The sequence below is a fragment of the Gnatocerus cornutus genome, unplaced genomic scaffold (genome assembly GCF_029298725.1).
Source record: "Gnatocerus cornutus isolate USDA-ARS CGAHR unplaced genomic scaffold, icGnaCorn1.1 ctg00000023.1, whole genome shotgun sequence".
NCBI lineage: Eukaryota > Metazoa > Arthropoda > Insecta > Coleoptera > Tenebrionidae > Gnatocerus > Gnatocerus cornutus.
The window spans coordinates 6,254,672-6,277,142 of record NW_028275375.1 but is presented as its reverse complement, the minus strand read 5'-3'; the positions used below and the strand labels follow the sequence as shown (position 1 = coordinate 6,277,142).

At 41.8% G+C, this 22,471-nt stretch overlaps 4 protein-coding genes across 13 annotated transcripts; 2 read left to right on the top strand and 2 right to left on the bottom strand.

Moving 5' to 3' along the window:
• The first annotated feature begins 696 nt into the window (after positions 1-696).
• Positions 697-8,179, top strand: LOC148166660 (uncharacterized). The gene is made up of 6 exons (XM_088048969.1): positions 697-862; positions 3,028-3,209; positions 3,269-3,372; positions 3,435-3,787; positions 3,847-6,344; positions 6,390-8,179. The coding sequence occupies exons 2-6, from the start codon at positions 3,050-3,052 to the stop codon at positions 6,839-6,841; spliced, it is 3,567 nt and encodes a 1,188-aa protein (XP_087905095.1). The 5' UTR covers positions 697-862; positions 3,028-3,049; the 3' UTR covers positions 6,842-8,179.
• Positions 8,180-8,248: 69 nt separating this feature from the next.
• LOC148166658 (protein Fe65 homolog) lies at positions 8,249-15,951 on the bottom strand. Of its 8 annotated transcripts, none has more exons than XM_088048866.1 (14): positions 15,847-15,951; positions 15,720-15,781; positions 12,284-12,472; positions 11,982-12,234; positions 11,705-11,773; positions 11,249-11,451; positions 10,965-11,202; positions 10,708-10,906; positions 10,528-10,655; positions 10,146-10,393; positions 9,892-10,100; positions 9,663-9,839; positions 9,436-9,606; positions 8,249-9,381 (listed from the first exon to the last, which is right to left on the bottom strand). In XM_088048866.1, the coding sequence occupies exons 3-13, from the start codon at positions 12,441-12,443 to the stop codon at positions 9,457-9,459; spliced, it is 2,034 nt and encodes a 677-aa protein (XP_087904992.1). In that variant the 5' UTR covers positions 12,444-12,472; positions 15,720-15,781; positions 15,847-15,951; the 3' UTR covers positions 8,249-9,381; positions 9,436-9,456. The 8 variants fall into 8 exon arrangements, with proteins under 8 accessions (XP_087904992.1, XP_087904998.1, XP_087904996.1 ...); XM_088048872.1 differs by having other exon boundaries at positions 9,892-10,094; XM_088048870.1 differs by having other exon boundaries at positions 12,284-12,468.
• LOC148166659 (succinate dehydrogenase cytochrome b560 subunit, mitochondrial-like) lies at positions 14,374-14,892 on the top strand. Its single transcript, XM_088049196.1, has one exon. It carries the CDS (start codon positions 14,383-14,385, stop codon positions 14,890-14,892), a length of 510 nt encoding a protein of 169 aa, XP_087905322.1. The 5' UTR covers positions 14,374-14,382.
• Positions 15,952-16,000: 49 nt separating the features above from the next.
• LOC148166657 (ubinuclein-2-like) lies at positions 16,001-22,248 on the bottom strand. Of its 3 annotated transcripts, none has more exons than XM_088048966.1 (10): positions 21,965-22,248; positions 19,428-19,544; positions 18,385-19,379; positions 18,252-18,332; positions 18,117-18,200; positions 17,029-18,072; positions 16,916-16,982; positions 16,791-16,857; positions 16,663-16,728; positions 16,001-16,210 (listed from the first exon to the last, which is right to left on the bottom strand). In XM_088048966.1, exons 1-10 carry the CDS (start codon positions 22,130-22,132, stop codon positions 16,179-16,181), a joined length of 2,721 nt encoding a protein of 906 aa, XP_087905092.1. In that variant the 5' UTR covers positions 22,133-22,248; the 3' UTR covers positions 16,001-16,178. The 3 variants fall into 3 exon arrangements, with proteins under 3 accessions (XP_087905092.1, XP_087905093.1, XP_087905094.1); XM_088048967.1 differs by having other exon boundaries at positions 16,916-16,973; XM_088048968.1 differs by lacking the exon at positions 16,663-16,728.
• Between the last annotated feature and the right edge of the window lie 223 nt (positions 22,249-22,471).

The following is a 22,471-nucleotide window of genomic DNA, read 5'->3' as shown; positions in this document are numbered from 1 at the left end:
TTTCAGAAGCTCCACAAATCCACTTGCTACCATTTGCATGGAATGAGTAAATTCCTCGACTTTTATTGGCTTTCAAGGCAAACTAAATTGTCTTCATTGAGTAAAAAAAAAATTGCAAGTGAACCATCGAAAATCGGGAATAAAAGAGATAAATCACGAGAGGAAAAGACAATCATAAATCTGTTAATGAGGAAGGAGAAAATCTGAAGATAGGACTGTCGGGGATGAATCCCATCGATCTGCTGATCGTAACGTGGACGTGGGCAGAATGACGTAGCCGAATTCGAGCCAATAGCAGAAGGATGGAGTCATCGGCGTCACCTCCAATTCTGCGGCAGCGGCAAATGATTTCCCCGAATGGAGACTGACGTCAGAGGACCTCAATGGGTTACCGGGGTAACGACTGACGATGCATGCATGCAGTTTAAATGCAACTCCATCAATTAACAACCAAAAAAACTCGAAATTTTTGTCGAAAACCACCGGAGAAAAAGTGCAGATAACGGCGTTCGAAATCACATTTTTTCATTCAGTCTGCCATCTCCTACTGTCTTTGGTGATGGTCGGAAAGCTTCACCTGGCGATAATCAGTGCGATTTGAGCAGGGAAACATTGAATAGTCTTTTTAAAATTCGTATGCGTTTCGACGTCGTCGATGGCGTCGTGGCGCATGTCTGTGACGTCAAAACCGCCTCCACAGTTAGTCGGGCTTGGAAATACGCTGAGGATGTATTACAATCGGGGTTGTTGTCTGTTAATTCCGCAAAACGTGTCGCGACCAGTGAAAATGTCTGTGATAGAGTGCTATACATCGATCAGTTAAAAGTACAGAACCACCATCATCCAAGAACAACGAACAAAAGTAAGTCGGGAAAGATCCGATGGGTTGTCCATCACCGTCCATCGTGATGGGCGGGCAGTGTCCTCCATGGTACGACTTTTGACAGTTCGCAACCATGTTGTGGGATTCGTGAATGAACGGACGAAACAGACATGATGTAAAATGTAGGTGAAAGAGGAGATAGAGATAGAGAAAATACGGATCAATACGATATGCTGGATCTTGGATACCGTTGCTGGGCTGTAGACGATTCGCGACCGGCTATTTTGGCACTCCGACACGACATTTTTTGATTACATCCTGTTAACACCGGTCGGAATTACATGTTGGCGATTACGAGCGACTGATAAAAAACTGAGTGATAATTTCATTCAAGATTAGCCTGATTACTCGCCGACATGTAACTCCAATCAAAGCCAAATAACAACACTTTAATCGGATTTCCGGCGCTCCATTCATAAATCAAAGAGCGACTAATAAATATCATCCTCATTCACATCGCTGGGCATCGTCAACTGTTACGGGGTTGCGTTCAGCGTATCAAAACGTTTGATGGTATTTTTAGACGACGGTGTCTGACGCGCGTATCATATCGATTTATTTCTATATAGGTCATAGTTTAAAGAATTTTACAGATCATAGACAAGTCTGCATCCACAATTTACCAATTTTATTATCTTAATTTATAGCGACCAAAAATGGTGGATGCGCCGGGATAATTCTCTTTTAAAATCAAGAATTACAACTCATCGTGAACTTTTAATGTACAAACTGCACTCTTATCGATTCAATTTAATTATTAGGCTCTTGGGCACATCGTCAGATTGTTGCTAGGAAAGTCAGTCGGCGATTTTATCACATTTGTACAAAAATCAATGAGATTACATAAAATTGCGTAAGAAGGAGTCCTTTCAGACGAGATAAAGTTCATCGACATTACCTAAGTTTAACCTAAAAATGTCTACAAAACACATATTGATTTAGGAAAATGAGATCGAAGCTTGCCTTTACATTTGTAGTTTTCTCTCAAAAGCAGTTGCAAATCTGACTTCTTGTCGAACTTCTTGTCTAGTTTAGATTATAGTGGGCTTGTATTAAGTTTACTCTAAAAAATAAGCGAGATATCGATATCAGAAGTTTGGCATAGTTTTAGTCATGAATTTTTGCGAAAAACTGCAACTTTCGACTATTGGAAAATCTAAAAACTATTTCTTATGTAAAAAATCGCGAGAAAAACGATGCCGCAAACCGCATCTCAATATCTGAAATTGTTTCCGAGATATCGAGCCCGAATTGTTTCGAACCTTCAAAAATTTGGCCCTCTGGCGACAATCCAAAATTTTAAACGGCCATAACTCGGTTATTTGTTGACGAAATTGTTTCGAAAGTGAAATATACTATTACATAACAAGTGCGGAATGTGCGAAATTTCGCACGAGTGTGAATGTAGACTCACACGAACACTATTTTTTTCTACGATCCTCCATCACAATTAATTAATTCTCGCCAAATTTTCTGAACGCCTGATTTACACCCAAGAATTTTCGAAAATTTCCACAGAGAGTAACATCGCTCTAATGATTGCGTTGCCTAATTCATGAATAAATGAGCATAAGAATCAATATCATTAATATCTTAGCCGGGCGAATCAAGCACAAGTTTATCTCGTTCGGTATCAGTAGATCAGTTCAACAAATCAGTGAATTAACAGTGGAGTAGTGACGTAGACCTCAACATTAATAAACCAAACCGCCACATTTCGCATCAATCGATAAGCAGAGTATGTGCTAAATCCAGCACCGTGTAAATTTGCAGCATACTTCCTTAATATTATTCCGTTCCCTAGCCTATAAGCGTTCTCAACAAGTTCTCAAAGAACGATATCTCAGAATACGTGCTTGGAACCTTATTAAAGAAAGTTCACTGCGTAATATATAAATCCTGCACTACTAACTCATGAATCATTAGACGTGGAGGAATTGTAACTCGTCACAAGATCAAAGACAATTAATAAGCGAAAATTGACGATTCTCCAACATTCCATTGATCCCAACTGCTTCGCCATCTGCCGCAAAAAGTTACGACAAACAAGAAGTTTTTTCATTTTCGTCAGATCGTGGCGCGTTTAGTGAATAAATTGATTTCTAGTAATTACGACACGATCTTGTAATTTGTCGTTTTTGTAGGCTAAGAAAGAGTTGATTGATCATGCCGGTGGATGAGCGTGTGGCACGAAGTGTTGCTCTAGAGCAGGCCTACGTGCACGACGTCTACGAACAATTCTACGACAACCCCAGAAGCAAGCCCTGGCCAAAGGTGCAACAATTCCTGCAGGACTTGGAACCGGGATCATTGGTGTGTGATGTTGGTAAGATTTTTTCCACCATCACCGCGTTTTAATCGCTAATTTCTTCTGATTTCTTGCAGGTTGTGGCAATGGAAAGTACCTAAACGCGAACACCTCGATATTCAACATGGGAGGCGATAAATCGATCCGATTGACTGAAGTAGCGCGCGAAAAGGAGAACGAAGTAAGTGCGCTCACACCACTTTTCCCCGCAGGAAATTGAGCACAATTTCTTTAATGGTGCAGGTGATGGCCCTCGACAACCTGGTGTTGCCTTTCCGCGACGAAAGTCTAGACGCGGTGCTCTCCATCGCCGTGGTCCATCACCTCGCCACGACGGAGCGGAGAATCTGCGCCCTCAGAGAACTAGCGAGGGTCTTAAGAATCGGAGGGCGATTAATCATCTCAGTTTGGGCCATGGAGCAGAGCCACCGTAAGTTCGAGTCTCAAGACGTGTTGGTGCCGTGGCACAGACCTAAGCACTTGAGCACGCCGTCGCTGGAGTTGACGTCCACCACCAACACCTCTGAAGATGACTGCCTGCCGCCATATCACGCGTACACGCAGACTTCGGACAGCGACTCCAACCGGTCGATTAGGTGAGGTGGTGGTGAGTGGTGAGCCGCCTCCACCACTGGTTGAATTTTGTCGGTTTCAGGTCGAAGAAGCGAGGCAAGAACCGCCACAAGGGCCGCTCGATTGACCCCGGCCGCAGCTCCTCTCCTAGTAGTTCGAGTTTATCGAGTCCCAACGAAACTTGTTACAGTTTCGTGCGAAGAGCCATCCAGAAGTTGGCTGGAGGAAGGAGAGTCGGCGTGCATCGGCCGTGGTTTCTCGAGAGTTGGAGCACTTGTGCCAAGGAGCCGTCGCAGCAGTGTTACGACCACGACGGGTGCGAGTGTTGCGATTGTAACGAGAATATTCAAGATATTCCGATTGAGTTGAGGCGAGTTGATGAGGAGGATCAGCCGCAGCGGCGACAGACGTTTCCTTCGTCGCAGTTGATAAACGACATTTCGAGCAACTTGAAATCAAAGAGCATGACGAATATTAAGACCGCCGAAAATAATAATATAGTGAGGTCGCAATCGAGCACTCCGAAAGTCCCGGAAATCAACGTGTTGCCGGAAATTAAACCGAAAGTCACTTTAGCCAAACCCAAGTTAGTTAAGCAGAAGAAATCGATCTGTGAAGAGGATGATGAGGAGGCGCTGGATCAACCGACGGATATGAAGACGCTGATTAACAACTTGCCGGATTTTAAGGTGTTGAACACAAGACACCACCGAGGAGGAATGTTGAAGCAGCGGTCGTTGAACGAAGAGTTGATGTCCACCGATCGATTGAAGGAGAAGGAGCGGGTGCGACAGAATATCCAGAAACAAGCATCTTTGAACGAGGATTTGATTTATCAAAGACATCACACCTTCGACTCGTTCAAAGATTCGTTCTTTTCAGTTTCTACTTCGAAGCGCTTCCAATTAATCAAAACGGGTTTTACGAATAAAATAAAAAATTCCACTACGATAGAAAAGGTGACCGGGACGTCGCTGAAAAACGGCTTCGTTCGGATGTTCCAGAACTGGAAGAGCTCCGATTTGATTTCACCAACGATCCCCGAAAACGAAACAATCGACGCGATGAAGAAGTGCGTGGTGGTCGAAGAGAAGAAGGAGGGTGGCGTCACCGAACGAAGACACTCTAAAGAGGACGGGTCGGACTCTTCGAAAGACAGTAGTTTGCAAAGTGATACTAGTGTAGATTCCGAAGATTCGTTCGCTTCGGTCATATTCGTTCCGAAATCTGATCCCATGTCGCCGACTCCGCTTTCACCAGGACCCATTTCGCCTAGATTAAAAAACTCCTCAGTCCCGAACTCGCCGAGAATCAAACAATCATCGTGTCCCACCAGTCCCAGAATCAAGCAGATGCCATTGACTGTTTATCCTCTAACTAAGCAATTGAGTTCCCCGAAACCCACCACAGCCGACATCTTATCAGACAAATCAGACAGGGACCATTCGACCACGGAAAGTACAACACAACCAAGTAGTAAAAGTCTTGCACAAAAGTACTCTGTACCTCAAATACCGAAATTTAGAAGAACTAGTCTAAATTCAACTACTATAAACACCAACGTTAGTCCCGAGAAATCGCCAGTAGAAAAAACAGAAACGAGAAACGAGAGACTGAAAAAAATTAAGGAACTGTTAACGCAGAAGCCCGGTTTTGGCTCGCGCTCGACTAAGAATTACCCGATAGTTAGACACTCTTCAGTAGCCAACGGAAAAGTGGAAGCCGTCGCCAAACCTCTACCCAAACTCCTATCATTGGAGCTCTTCAACCCGGAAACGGACGATAAAGACAGCGATTCGAGTTGCGTGTCTTCACCGGATTCCATCGATAGTGTTATCAATGTGCGCACCGACACGAACAGAACAAAGTTCAAGTTTCCACCGACGAAAAACCACAAATCCATGAGTCTCCTGGAGGCGGCGGCCGACGTCGCCACCACCTTAGACGAAGCCATGGAGAAAGTCATCAAATCCAGTCCGCGGAGCAAACGAAGACTACAAACAGGCGACGTGTTGTCAATCATCCAACGAAGATACTCCACGGATACGACGCCATTGTTGAGCGACACCGGTCCTTCGTGGGATGAGGAGTGTCACCGACACCTAACAGACTTTGCTGATCGATTAAGTGAGAAGCTTCTCCAGGAGATTGATGAGTACCAGGAGAAGAGTAAGGAGCGAGCGCTGTCTTTGTCCACGTCGATCGACAACATTGATGATCCCTACATCCATCGGTTGAGTGAAGAGCTCGATGACCTGTCAAAGTTGAGTGCAGAAATCCAGAAACAAAACGAATATCTAGCGAAATTAAGTGCGAGTGACAGTTTATTCAATCGGCCGTGCATAAAGTGTAGACAGATCGAGTGCAAGTGTTACGATCGGACCAAAACGAAAGAAGCCAAAATCGATCCGAAGAAAGTGCCAGTTAGTGAATACCATAGTGCAAAAAATGACGTTTTCAAGAGGTCCCACACGAACGATTCGTTGAGTGACAACATCGATCCTTCCACCTGCAAACTGTCCGTCAGTAAAACCTGCATTAAGATGGGCACGTCCACCGACTCCTGCGACTCGGATAAAGGTAACTTTCGCGTGTTTTTACCCTTCGCTTAAGTGTGGTTTGCAGGGAGCAGCACCAACTCGATGATTTCCAGCGTGGCCACTTCAATTAACTTTGGTCAGTCAGTGGAGTCCGGTGATGGGGTGGAGAGTCACAAAGACACCAACTCAATCAGTCGATGCAGTGACGGGGGCAGCACCGCCTCGTTGGCGTCGTGTCCCGAATGGAAGACCATCAAATCCAAAACGGACCTCTCGAACTCGACTGTTAGTCTAGACAGTGACTCGTCGAAGAAACGGGAGAAAGCGACGCTGCTGAGCGACACGTCGCAGGATTCGTTGCCTTCCGACAATATCGGCGGCGAGATTACTTATCACAGATATTATCACGTGTTTAGAGAGGGCGAATTGGACCAATTGATAGAAAAATATGTAGAAAATCTCCACATTATATCGTCTTATTACGACCACGCCAGTTGGTGTATAGTTGCAGAAAAAGTGCAAGTTTGGACCATCTGACGTGTTGGAATAGAAAGGAATTTCAGTCGAAGCACAATGTACATAAATGTTCTCTTTACTATAGGCATTCAGATAGTTGCAGGCCATTCATCTTAAGCGAAGGTTGGGCTCACTTCTTGATCATGCACACGTTTGAAAATTCAATCACTTAAGTTTCTTGACTGGAATTTGTAGACTTTAGGCCTTAACCTTCCACTGTATAGAGTTTCTCATAACGCCTACCCATGCTAAGACGCCTACTTTGTTCAAAACGAACACGACTCTATTACAGTAGATTGCTAAACAATCATTTCTTTTCGATATTATAATATTTCAAGCTCAAAACCGACCTAGCCGTACTTTGTGTGTTTATGTAAAACATAGCAAAAATTAGCTCTTATATTTTTTATACTATTCAAGTATAATATGTGTAATTTATTAAACAACGATCATTTCTTAATTTCCATTAACGTTCTGTCAGTCTTAACGCGCAAACTTCCCGTCTCCAAATGTTGCGAGCGTCATGACCGAAGGCCACCTCCTCCATTGTGACGATTCGAACATTTCGTTTTAACATTCAAAGTTTATAAATCATCTCGCTCCAGAGCTGTGAGGACGCTCATCATATTTTTATCACTGTGTATAAATCCAGTCCTGACAATTCTCGAGCTCACATGTTAAAATGTGTACTGCTAGAACTGTGAATAGATTGTTACCGCATTGTAACTGTTTTCCCGCAAAATCCGCACTAGTATTTTGGGGGAAAAACAGACTTTCAAACTAGAAATCGGCCCTTTTGACACCACATCTTCCCTTGTCCATACATGTTGAATTGAAATGCTCCATATTTTTTTTCATGTACGACATGTAATGAAAACATACAATGACTTGTATAAAATAAATTATCGGCAGAAATTTTTTAAAAGAGTTCATTCTAGAAGTAGTTGGGTCAGCGCGTTGGCAAAACAACGAGATTGTTTGCCAACGCGTTCGCCAATAGTTGGAGTAAAATAGCTTTAAAGTAATCAATCTTAATTAATGCGCTATTTTTCATATCTTACGACGTATTTATAAGATGAAAAATAAACATTTTGGGGAAAATAGAATAAAACAGACAAATAATGACGATAAAAGAGATTCTTAGATTGATTAACACAGCGTAAAACTCACCCGTTTAAGTTGAGGTCTTTAAAGAGAGTATTAAACTTTGTGCCTGTCTTGTATGGTGAAAATTTTGATACTTGAGTAATATTCAACGAAACCTTGATGTGACATGTACTTCACTCTATGAATCATTAAAAACTACAAACTAAATTTGCATTTGACTTGTTGTGTTTAATAAAAATATACTCAAATGTTGTCTCCGTGTTTACTTTCAAGCCCAAGGAATCGATCAAAGGACGTGAAAAGGAGAAAAGTCGACGAGTATAAATAAGAGTATGCAATTTATTGGACAATTGTTGTAATAAGGAAATTTTACATTAACCGTCTTGAAACTACTATAGTCTGGCGTATTTACATTACAAGCGAGTGAAATCAAAGAATGCAGACTACCCAACAGTGATGGAAACTACGCGTTCATTGCATACATTCATTTTTTATAAAAATATTGTAGTAAACAAATATCTATATGAGATAAAATGTCACTTTGCATGAAGGCATTGAGAAAATCAAGAGAAAAGGCGAGTGCAAATAGTAGGCGCTGCATTTTTCAACACAGTTAAACAAATAACATGGTTGTAAATTTCAGAGCCTACTTAGACGAAACGTGCGTTTCCGGCAAGATTTGCACATCGGCCTCTGGAAAAGATCCAAGCTGGAAACAAATGTACGTCACCTATAAGAACATGAAAGGCATATTAGTATTTACAACAACATTGCAATAGTTCTCTCAATGATACCGTCAAGACAATGTTTCTGAATTTTGATTTTAACATGTCAGTATTGTCTTGGTTGTGGAAACGAGCCGCCATTGAGGGATGTGTATTGTCCACGCTTTGCACAAACTGCCAATAATATTTCCAAGGCTTGATAAGCAAGCGTACAGATAGTCAGATTCGAACTTTATAAAGTGACCAACTCTTTGATCAAAGACACCAAGACACTTTTTTGACTACATGAGTTATTTACAAGCGTTTGAAAACAAGCCGATAAAAGAACACAGTTGATCACCTTACAACAGCTAAAACATACATGTAGGCAGAGTAACTAACATACTAAATATGAGAGACTCTCTTTTGCAAACTATCTAAAGAGGCTCACGTGCGCCCGTGTTTGCTTTTGCCTAATCTATCATATTTAGAAGCATCAGTTTCTTAGTGCGTTGTGCTAGCCTGTTACAGCAATTGACAAACATACGTGTTCAACTACGTCACGAGTCAGTTAGTCTTAACACAAATTTTGTACAGTTTGGTTTAATGAGCCGAATCGCAGCTAGCGAGGTGAAGATGCTTCATTTCCAACATAGGAGACAGAAGAGAAGTGATGTATTTCTGTGTTAGTGGAGACTGGAGATGTCTATGTTTGATTACTTCGCGTTCCACAGGCAAGAGGCACAGCTCCTTAAATTACAATTTACTTCAAACTCCTTCAACAAAGAGCAACGATTAGAGTACCTGCAGAGATTTGACCGTATCTCAAGAGTCGCTACTTTTACTTTTTCTTCCTGTCAGAGAGCCTACGATGGATTTCAGTGCCGCACCGATGCTCTTGCCGGGAGTGTGCAAGTTCGAGTTGCTCCGCTCGAAGCCTTGCGGGTGCGCATCGAGACATTTCTGATATCTCAACTGGAGAAGAACAAATTTATGCAGAGAGCGCCAAGCTTACTTGATTAGTCACTCACCTTACAGGCGGCCTCGATCGTCTTGCACAACGCCCCCGAAGACGGCTCGCAGTAAAACACGTGTGCGACAAAAGTGTCCTGTGCGGTGTGCATGATAAACGCACAATGCTTTATAACTCTGCCTATGCCTAAAAATGATAAGTATCTAACCCGACATTCGGCAATGAGCCGATCGTCCTAAAACACCACCAAATTTAATACGAAAAAAAATTTAAGAAAATTAACTCACGCTTGGATTCTGGATCGAAATCATCGACGGCGCCACCGCGACATTTACACATTGCCATTGTTCGAGTGGAACCGTCGCCACAAGTCTATCAATGGCCTCATTCAACACTTCCATTCCGGTGGCTTGTGAGACTTGAGTGGTGCCCAAATATTGAGCTCTGAGGACTTTTTTTGGTTCTTCCATTGGTGTCGGAAACGACTGGGCTAAAGCTTGAGATTAATGTGACGAGCAAACAATTGAATTGACAGACTTACTAACTAAACATTGACCGTTTCGGGTGAGTCGTCGATGCTCCGTCGGCAAGTTTGTGGGTCGAGTGGCTAACGTTCGCCCGTTAATATCAATCGGTTTAGCCAAGTTTTGTTGCAAGCTTCGTTCTATCATAATTTTTTTACAGATGTCTCGTAGGGTGTTGGCGATGGTTCGAGCGGGCATGTCGCAACGGAAAACGTGACACATGTGCTTCCTGGTGCTTCTGTCACGAGCCACATAGGCAAAGTCCCTGAAATTCAACGTGAGGAAGTGACTAGGGAAAATTAAACAGTGATCATTCATACCTCTCCCTGTTTAGAGACAGCAAAGAACAAAGAAATAAGTGTGAAACAAACGCAAGGATTGAGTTATTAGAAGTCTTACCTGCCGTTGTCGCGCCCCACTCCCCACACCCGAATGGTGTGTATCGGCTGAGTATTTAAAACAGTGAGATTCTCCGGATCGATCAACTTCAACGCTCCTTCGTCCAGATCCATGAACAAATCTTTTCCCTGTAAACAAAACGTCAACTCCCTGTTAACGTCATCCTCCAAAAGGTCTTACATCTCCCCATCGCCCTACCACATCCAACAGATCGTTCTTTCCAACCGACAAATCAACGATGCATTTATTTACAGCTTTACTACTCCTTTCAGGAGTCAGATCTTCCTCGGCTATTTCCACCCACCCCAACGACCTCACTGCGAATCTAATGGGTCTTTCCCTGGACTCCTGTTCGGGCTTCGACGGATAACTTCGCCTCCTGAATAAAAAAACAAAACAAATAAACTGAAGAGCGGTAAGGTGAGGGAGACACTCACTTGAAAGAGACGTCATTTTTTCTCTTGCGATCTTCAGCTTCTAGATCTAGAGCCGAACTGGTACTGCTCCTGGTCACGGAGCCGATGCTGTTGTCGAAACTCAACATAAGAATGTCGTTTTCCTTGTTGATGTTGTTTTTTGAGTCGGCTCTTTCCGATTTCTCGTGCTCTGGTACGGTTGGGACTTGGCGTTGGATCGTCCCGCTCTTTATGTGCCAGTAGTAGGGGCCATCGTTATCTAAATAAAAGCGAGTAGAATCCGCCATTTTGTGCGATTGGTTTACCTTCGTGTTTTTCCCATCCCGGCGGTAAATCCGTGTCGTCCACGCTCTCCTTATCCGGCGAGTATATTTCAATTTCTTCGGGACACTTTTGATTCTTTTTCTTCACGGGAACGGCGTACAAATCATTGTTAAGCTCTCCAGGTATGTGGGGAACGCCTTTCTCTTGGTGATTGTCCTTGTTTTTCGCCGCTTTTTCGCTAATACTAAAATATACAGGAATTGTAGTGGCGCTTTGGCCAGACGTTAGAGCGTCACAGTAAGTATTTTCGTTTGACATATGGGATGTGTTTCACATAAAAGAAATGACTGAGGACTGGGTTGAATCGGGTGTACTTTCAATTTTGATTAATGATCAACAAAGCGTAAAACGAAACCATAAAAATGTAAATGTTTGATATGATGTGCTTAATGGATTCGTTAGTACGAGATGATAGCAAAGAAGAGAGATAAACCTACTTATCTCGCGGGGATCGAGATTCGCTGTTATCCATGAGGAACATTGCATTGCCGTTGCGTTCATTACCCCTACAACAAACAAATTTGTCAATGATCTAGACGGCTTCTTGCGATTGAAGTTCTACTTCGAGCTACTGTGAACAAAAAAAGGCACACCATATCGACAACACCATCGAGCTTCACTACTTTAGCTCCACGATGTTTCCAACACATCAACCCATGAGAAAATTTCGTTTCATCCCATCAATCAATGCCAAAAATCTCTTCCAATCAATACCTTTTATTGTCATTGATGTTTGTCAACGGCCCACCGGTGATATCCACACCCATCGTCCCGATATCCAGAGCCGCGTACGCCTTCCGTCCAGAACTCCCCAACAGCGGCTCCTTAATACTCCGTCCGATGTTACAAATGTCGTCCAATTCCTGATAGATATCCTCGTAGATATTCGTGTTTGAATTTATAGCATCGTCGATGCGGATGGGGTCTAAATGGTAGTTTGGATTCTCGTAACTGAGAAGACCGTTTTCTGAAGAAACACGAAATGATGAAGGAACCGGGAGAGTGAGGGGACTCACCGAGAAATATGTCCTCTTCTTCGTGTGCTGCATGAGCCGTGAGAGCTGCCATGCTCTGGACTAGAGTAAGCAAGGATGAATACGGACTACGGGAGTCCGAAAGACGAGTAAAATTTACGTGGAGACCAAGAGGCGCTTTGTGGAACTCGCCACACAACATCCCCGAGCAGAACTACCATTCCTTTCTACCTGAAACAAAAGAGGGGAAAACTTACCACCAATTTACAAAATTTGATAGTTATTTAACGTTCACGATCGTCTTTTGTACCCCAAAGTCTGATTCACACAACTCCCCATTGCAACGGTTGCAACAGGAACGAATTACACGTCAATTTTGAAATTTGTGAGCTTGAATGGACATTGCAACCTGAACCAACTGTGAATCATGAAAATATTTCATTTTTTGAGAGTTTTTTAAATTCCCACACGTTTTCTTAATGCAGGTGACCCAGAACTTGTAACCCAGAGAAAAAAGACATTTTGAAGGCAACAATTCTGAACAAAATTTTTTTAAATCGGTAACTATGGACAAATACATCATTCATTGGTCTAGTTGCCTAGAATATTTTACTCCATCTCTAGAAAAAGCTTCCGGATTGGTTGTTAATTTTTTTATCCTTTCTCGAATACCTGTAAACTGTATCAATTTTTGTTTTGAAATTTACCATGTGTATTGCTGTTGGCACCCTTGCTTTATGGATCATGAGTTCTGGGACACCCTGTATAAATAAAGTTAACGTGAAAGGTCAAGGTGAGTTATTTCTGCCATTGGTGACATTTGGTATAAAATTGGGATTTACGGAGCGTAATTAGTTGGCCTTTATAGGTACTAGAGGAGTTCCAACACGGCGAATTAAAACTCATTTCGTAAATCAATATAGTCTAGTCGACTAGTCTCATCCTTGTTTCTGTGCGAAAAAAGGGCAAGAATATAGAATTTCGTCCTTCAACAAGTCAGGAAAAAAAAGAGAAAATCCACAGGTCGTCTGGAAAAAGTGATTATAGGTTATGGAGAGGTGCAATGGCCAATTTTGAAGAAGAAGCAAAGACGCCTCTTCATCTTTGTCCGATTTCCGCACTTTTTCCATCTTCACGCTCCGTGTAAGAAAAGCAAGTGTTGTTCATAATCCTGGTCTCTGAATAATAAAGGGAGGGTTCGTGTAAAATTTTTCCAGGGGGTTAATCGAAACACGCAGACAAATTTAGAAGGAAATCGATCAATGTCCGACCCAAGGAAACAAAGCCTCGACTGAAAATCTAATTAAGAATTTTTCGAGCAATTCTATCGACTCGAACGACCCGACTAATTAGCGATGGGTTCATATCCCATATGTGGGCCAAACCGTCCGAAAACTCGCACTTACCACCTCCGCACCCTTGCAATGCAAACTGGGAAAAAGCCTCCACTGCTCGCATTAATTTCCACATAAATTTTAATTATGTTCAATGGACACAAACACAGGAACTTGCGCGTGTCGCGACCACCTTACGGACTTACGGGCGGAGTGAGGAAGTGGCGCTGTCGGTATGGAATATACTTGCTTTACCCCGCGCATCCCTTAGACTGTGCTATTGATTTTTCGATTGCCACCGGCCTCGAAGCTCGCTACAGAAAAATCTACTATATTAACAATTACTTGGAACTATTCAAATATCCCACAAAAGGCTATTTTCGAAAAATGGGTCTATTGGGGGAACCCCGCATTGATTTGTCGCGTTACGTGACTAATACCTATCCCAATGACGAACGCAAGGTCAGGACGAGGGGCGCCACTAATCACGTAAGATATGCGGATAGGAAGTGCACCAATAAAGGCTGGAATGGTCTATTCAGACCTTAGGGCAATCGGAGGGGCTTGAACGCGACACCGCAATACTTAAAATTACGCACCCGGTGCTTGGGATGCAAGACGGACATTGAACACTCTTTTATCGAATGAAACCAAGACGTTTTATTTTATTGTTATTGTTACGGGAGAATTAAACCCCAAATATAAAACCAACGAAGAAATTACGTAACCTGGAAAATCTACCAAAAGAGGATCCAGTCGCTTGTTTAATTCGTTAGCAACCCAGTGTTTGACAATTTCACAACAAAGATGTTGTCAATGTTCAGGTTATCCAATCGCCACGCCCTCCGCCAAATGGTAAAAAACGACTTTTTCTCCCAAATCCGCCCCGTCACACTCAAAGTCCAACCTGCACCGACCCCCAAACAAATGGGGCATGATGAACGCAACATGAAACTAGGAAGACCGCAGTCGCCACATTTGACTATCTACGCCCCCCAGATGACTAGCTTGTTGTCAATTTCACATAGAGCCACAGGGATGGTTATGGCCGGTTACACGATTCTTTTTGGAGCCTCTGCTCTTCTTCTTCCTGATAGTATTCCCAATTATTTGGATATGTTGGAGGGGGTGAATAATGTTATCATTCTTGGGGTTAAATTTTGTTTGGTTTTTCCTCTGGCTTATCATTATTGGAATGGAGTCCGACATCTATTGTGGGATTTTGGGAAGTTTTTGAATCTTAAGGATGTCTACGTCACTGGATATGCGATGTTGGCTGCAACCTTTCTGTCTGCGGCGGTGCTCACCGTTTTGTAATTTTTTTCTGGATTCATAATTACAGTGTTTCTAAAACCGCCAAGATTTTCTTTTATTCAGAAGAATTACGCTCAACTAAACGTACAAAGACCTAAGAAATGCAACAGAATTTGAAGAAAAGAGAGATTAGACAATTTCTCGTCTTGGGGCACTTTCTTCAAGAGTAAACCCCATTTTTGGAATAGAAATCGGCAAAGCTATTCTACGGTTTCAGTGACCTTATTTGGAGATCAATATCAATATTTTTGCACACAAAATATTCAAGTATGTCGTCCAATGAATGATAAATCTTCGAAATCAATAAAACTTGACTGCAATTTCGCTTCAAAACCGAACGTGAAACTACAAAGACAATGCAAATTGCACTCATTTACAGTTTGCAGGATCATGCTAGTCTTAATTAGCACCGAATTAAAACCGGAACGGGAACGTGAAGTCATCAATTATATTTAACTACTATTAGGGCCGCTTAAAATTGTGTTCTGAATGGAGCACTTACTTTTGTAAATATATTTTTAAAACGGTAGAATTATCGAAAAAGTGTCGTTTTAAGGGGGCCCTACTAGTAGTTGTTTAAATAAGCGGTGTTTTATGAAACCTTTCACTTTATGGAGATGTGATTCATCTAATCCGTTATAATTGGATTAGACACCTCATAATCAAATTGGGGTCCAAAACAAAAAATGTTTCGATTTATATTTCCGGATTAATCCACTTCCGTTTAGCCGCATTAAGGCAATTTTGTTTATGTGATTTCCGGCTTGAATTTCGGCAAAACTGTCTTGAAATCGGAAAATTAAAAGGGAAAAACGAAACGATCGACTTACCTCCCCTTTTGAAGAAGCGATTTTCTTTGGTGAGCTCCCATCGCTCTATCGTCGTTCTTCACCTACACGTTCAATGAAACAGAATGAGTAAATCGATATTAGACGCAATTTCACGTACAATACTCACAAATAAAGCGGAATTATTAATAAAAACTATTAACCTCTTGAGCACACTTGACTGACAAAACCAAATAAATTTATGAAACAAAAGGCGTTCCGATGTTGGTACACCTGTGGTAAACGTCAATATCGCACCAAAGCGGGAAATTCAAAAGCGGTCGTATTGGTAGAAAATATATTTCAGAAATCACAATTTATTACAAATTTACAATAAAAATAAATTACAAAATTAATAATTACAAGGAATGAATCCATAAATCTTTCTACAAAATGAAGACAAATAAACTTTATAAAAGTTGGCAGTACAATACATCTTCAGAAAATAAGTTACGACTTCCTCTAGCTATTTCTGTTGAAATTTGGTGCTGCAGCTGAAATGAGAGTTTAATAAGTGGTTATCTATAGTCGTAGGGTTTTCAGAAGGCCAAAGGAGTGCAAATAAAAGCATAAAGAGAAAAGACCTAGTCCTCGGAATCTACTCTCAGTTGACTCAATTGAGAAGAATTGAGTCACGTGCTAGAATGTAAGGAAGAGGTCAGTCTGGGTTTAGTTGCAGTCAGTAAAAACAAAAAAACTAGCGTTTGGAAATCAAGGATGCAAACAGGGGAAACGGTGAGAAAATTTCACTTTTCTCCTCAAAATTTCCCCGAGACTATGTACAGGTATCTTTAAATAGTTAGCCACACTCGATGTTACTATAACTATCACCATTCGCAAATCCACAAAATCAGGCACATATATTTATAAAACTACAACGGAAACCAAATAAGTGTGCCTGATCCAAATCAACACCAAAATCAATAAATATTTGCACACCTCATACCTTCTTTTGAATATCCATATTGAGTGAGTAAATTAGCAAACATATCATCCAATATGCTATAAGTACCTAATGGACAAAAACGAATAAGTGACAACAAAACGAGACGATCACACTGTATATAAACTTACCTGATTGTTGGGCAGAAGGGGTACTTTTGTGACCGTTGGAACTCTGTGTATAATTATTATTTGCACTCTAAAAATGAGAGATTACCAACACATTTTGGGGGTTTCCCCGCTTTTCCAATACCAACCTGAAAGAATTTATCACCGGGAACCGCACTGGGCCCACTACTCGTAATGTGTGGATACCTATCAATACTACAATTAAAACAATTTCGAGAAAACCCCACGAGAAAACTCAGACCTGTTGTAATTCTTGTTGGAATTCGAAGAATATTGCGATAACGTATAAAGCTGCTTCTGGAACTCCTCTTGAAACGACGTCGTATTATAATCACTTTTGTTATAATCGTATCTCTGCATCGTGCTGCTATTCTCGTTGTGAGCCGACTTCGGGGCGAAACTCTTATTCACTGCGATCACCGAGACTGCAGAGCTCGTCGGCGACGGATCGACGCACTTCTTCGGAGACGACATCTTCTGCAATACTTTCAAATTTTCCATGACTTTCTGGATGTCGTCGCTGGCTTTCGATTTCGGGGGGTCCACTTTCGAGTAGCTTGGGGTGATACTCAGATCGTGGTGTTTCGATACGTGGGCGATCGGATCGGGGATCATCGGACTGATTGTTTTTTCCCTTTTCGGGTGAGGTTTCGGTTCGCATTTCACTTTGTCGGATAAGTCGATGACTTGGCAATAATTATCGTCGTGAAACTTGTCTTTACTCGGACTAAAACGTTCATTGTCTAAAATTATAACACTATCGTCACTGATTAAGTTCAATGTCTGCTCTTTTTTAGTCACGGAAGGCTTAAGTAACTCACTCGCAGGTTTCACTTTTAGTTTTACTTCCACTTCTTTCTTCGGCGACGCCGGAGTTGTATCACATGGTTGCGACGCTTCTGGCAGTGGTTTCATTGACAAATTTATACTAGTCTCATTTGTTTTACTAACTGTCACCTCGTTTGTTACACTAACTTTATTTTCACTTTTGAGAGTGGAAACTATCGGCGTTATTGATAAGTTACTATTGTTAAAGCTTTGTGGAAGATTCTTCACTGTTGCAGGCAAGGCCGATGGAGACGCCCCGTTACTCAACAGCCGTTTGGGATCGGCGTACATCGTGTAAATCTTATTCAAGGCGTTCATGGACATCCAACCTTCAGGCCACAGAACTTGGATTTCTGTTTTGAGGAATGCGGTCATCTGACTGTCCAAAACTTCCTTACTCTTCCCTTCCAGCAGGAGGCAGCGCTTTTTCAACATCAGAATGTCCTTCAGTTGTTTCCTACAAAGAAAAATTAGTCTCTGGTCGCTGATTAACAAACTCACTTTGTTATGTCGTTCCATTGGAAACGACGTTTGGGCATCCTCAGGGACTTGTTCTCTTCGTTATCCACGCTTTCTTGAGAAAACCTACAAGAAACATTTAAACTTCCCGCCTTACTCTCAACTCTCTCAACTTACTTCTTCTGTATTATCCGCTGGCTTTCTTTTTCGTAGTTTTCCAACAAACTCGGCATGATTTTCCCCACTTCCGTTTTCAATCTGGAAAAAAACAATCAGTGCCCGCCTCTTTTGTGGTCTTAACAGTTCGTACCCCACTAGAAGACTCTTCAGTTTCTTCTGTTCATCATCCAGCACCAAAATCTTCGCCCGTCGAATCAAACTCTCCATCTTGCACTTTAGAATAGTCGCCAGATGTTCGTACACCTTCATTTTCGACGGTTTTCCCAGACACTTGCACCTTCTCTCCATCTTCAAAATAAGCAAATTAATCTCACTGGGAAAACTGCTCTTCCCGTCCAAATTAGCCTGATCCGCCGCAGTTTTAATCGCACCAATCACGCTTAAGATTTCCGCAGGCAAATTCTCCGGTAACTTCACTTCAGTTTTCGCTCGCGTTAAATTATCACGACTAGATTCCCCGTCTGACGAAGAATTGACGATAATTTTCGGCGTCGATTCGCTTTTCGGATCGTCGACTGAACCTTTGACCACCGATTCTATAACATCCGTGACGTTTGATATGGACATGTTCTTCTTCTCCTTGTCTTCCTCTGAGGTCGCGGTACGATTGAGGTCCTCAGGAATGGTCATATTCAAATCCTCGCGTTTTTCCCTCAACAACTCCTTGACTGTCTTCTTCTGCGGGTCCAACAGTCGCCTCTTCTTGATGTAGATTTTGTTGTTCTGACCGAGAAGTTTCTTCTTGAGGGATGATTGGAGGCCGTTGCCGCCATTCTGCAGTTTCCGCTTCTTTTCACTGTGGTTTTCCGCACTCTCAGTCTTATTTTCTCTATCAGTCTCGTCGGATGATTCAATAACTCTCTTTCGACTAGTCGCTTTCCTTGAACTCTCGTCGTCCGAAGAGCTTGACGAAAAATCTGAATCCGCCTCGTCGTCCGTTTTGAACTCCAAAGCGCCGCTGTTGATGTAAAAACCTCCGTGCAAAGTCGTGACGTTCTGTGGAATCATCTCATCGTATCCATCGGTGTTATCAATAAAGGAGTCGGATTCGTCGTAGCCCATGCCGATGTCGGCGTAGTCGTCCTTGCGACCCTTTCGCTTCTTCTTGTTGGTTGTACCAATTCCCTAAAAATCACAAGTTTCAATGGGGGCCACGCTCAGGGTGCCACTTACGTATTTTTCTTCCATTTGGCGCGCGATTCGTTTGACGTCGTCGTCATCGTCCCCGAACTCTTCCAGGCGAGCCATTCCGTTCAGGGGACCTCCCATCTCTTTATTTTTACCCAATTTCTGGAAAAAATCTCGTTATCAAACAGCTGTCAGAGTTGTAAAACGGCAATGATGGGTTTGTGGTAAAGGGGGAGTGGTAAATACAGGCTGGAGGGCACTGCGTCGTGGTAATAAACGGTCATTTTGGACACGAAACCCACATGCTCTACAGGCTGTCCCAGAACTCATGACCCATAGAGCAAGGGAGGGTGTCGACAGCAATACAGATGGTAAATTTCCAAACGAGAAATGATTAAGTTTCTTAGTATTCAAGAAAGAATAAAAAATTATCAACCAATCCCAAAAGCTTATTTTAGATTCGTTTCCTAGGCAACAAGAGTGTAATGTTCACTTGACCAATGGAGGATAGTGTGTGTCCATAGTTACCGATTTTCAAATTCTGTTCAACTTCCCGATTGGTTATCGCGTTTTTGTCTTAACTCGATTATTTTTTGAGCTAGAAAATTTTTGTTTCCATATTTTGGTTCAGAATTGTTGCCTCCATAAACATTTTTTCTCTGGGTTACGAGTTCTGGGACACCTGTATAACAAGTGAGACTCAGAAGAAGTTGCGGTTGGTAATACTGTGAGTATCTTTGACACTTCTAAGATCGAAATGTCAAATCTGTCAGGGATACCAACCCGCAGTAACTTTCACAGCTTCTTTTGATAAATTATTCCGGAACGAAAAAATGCCCGTTTCAAAACTTGACCTGTATAATTTCCTTGGCGAATCATTTATAATTTATTCCCCACTGTCTGTCAGTCCGTAAAAGGGTTTTTCACCCCAGCAGGGTTGATAATGATCAGTTATCGAAAGGAAAAACAATTAAATTAAACTTCTTAAGCTTGAACACAAAACAAAGTTGGCAACATGTAAAAAATGAGATTAGCAGTTCCGTATTGATTTAAAAATGCAAATCCGGATAAATTTGTGTGACACGCTCTTCCGGTGTAACACTAACATCATATCAGGTAAATTAAAAAAAAAACTAGTAGACTGTGACGAAACTCGTGCGGCGTTGAAATTTTGTTTTTTTTTCTAATTAGTAATTCATTTTTTTTTTTAACTGCTGAGTATAAAAATGCAATGACGTCATATCGAGAGATCAAATAAAAACTCATCCTCAGTGACCTTTGAAATTTCACAGCGTGTCTTAAATTGCCACTTTGACAAATAATGGAAAGCAAAACGACGTGTTGTGGTTATTTTTTCATAAGAGAACTTTTTGTAATATAAATCAAACATAACAGCGTTGTCAAAATCGTTCATTAATTAAAATTTTCACAAAATTTTCAGTTTGACAACGTCAAATTACTTGACAGAAACAAGAGACTGTTCCTTCAATCAAAGACATGACTTGAAATTTCAAAGCCAACTGATGAGAATGAGTTTTTATTTGATCGTTAAATAAAACTACCAACATGTAAAACAAAAAAAAAAGAATTGAATAATCACGGCGCTCATCAGAAATATAAATGTAACGCAAGTCCGGTCCTGCGTTGAACTTCCACAATGATTTCCGGTTGTGCTTGTTTAACTTGCAGCGATAAAACATTAATAAATTACGGAAAGTAAAATTGAAAACAAAAATACCGCACGTGAATCAGTCGAATGAATGGACGCCCGTAAACAGTCGTTCCATAAGGACGAGATTCGAGTGCTGCTAGCGGTTGTGTTGTGGACATCTTCTTTACGTTCTGTACTCCTGATATTTGCGCGCGATATTCCTGATAGTTTTTAACTTTTCCCACTGAAATGATTAATTAAAATATTTTATTTATATTGGGAGGGTCCGCACTATTTACTAGCGAATTATAAAAAAAAAACTCGATAAAAAAAACAAGAGTAGTTTTAGGGAAATCGATGAGATTTTCCTAAATTGACACAGACACGGGTGTTTATTAATAGAAAGGTGTTGAACACGATTAAAAATAAAATGCGGTTTGATGAAATCGGTAATAAATAATAAAATGTCTTGGAAAGTGTGCATGAGTTGGTCCGCATTTCCGCGCGCTCACCTCCGCGAAGAATGGCACAAGAAAAAAGCCGATAAATAGAACCAGGGCACGGCTGCCAACATTCTTAAACGAAAAACATCAATTACATGAACAAATGAAAGTCGTGCGACTCGGTTACACTGCAACGGGGCTATCATAGTTGGCCTAGGCCTGGTCTCGTGATCGATCCCCGTCAGGGAGGTGCCCACGTCGGCACCCCACAGGGCCACAAATCGCCGAGTCCGGCCCCGGCCACCGTGTCCTTTTTTTGTAATGCATACCCTTCAAATATGGCGACGAATGTAAGCTACATAATTAAGGCGATGTGGGGCCGCGTCGCCCGACAGCCCCCACGTTGGGCACACTCGCCACACTGGCAGTTTAGCGAGGAGAAGGCTCGTGGGCTTTGGCGGAACTTGGGCGGACATTGAATGGGTTACCTTTGCAGAAGCAAGTTCATCTTTATAGTTGTATTCCGGGCATGTGTCTTCGGTGGACTCTGGGAGAACGATTGATATTCGGATGGTTTTGCGGGGCTCTTTCGGTGACTTGTCCGTGTCTTTTTGGGATCCTAATGGGATTAACTGGGCACGTTTTATTTCTGACATTATTTCTAAAGCACAAACGAGTCAATATCACACCACATTACTATTTCGCTCCAACATGTTTAAACACACTACCTCAAACAAACCAAGAATGCCAGTTGTCAGATGCGTGCGCACTTCACTGCGCACCGGTTGACATTTAACATATGATGTAGAAATTCGCAAAGAAGGAGCGGAACTTGGATAAACAGGAATCTGCAATCGCATTATCTCGACAAACACTCCACAGATGACGCTATAAAAATTAAAAATTTAAGGTCACTAGATGAAAACTTCTCTTTTGTAAGGTAGCGCTATTGGCCTTGAGTATTAAAAATTTTAATAATATATTTAATATTTCAA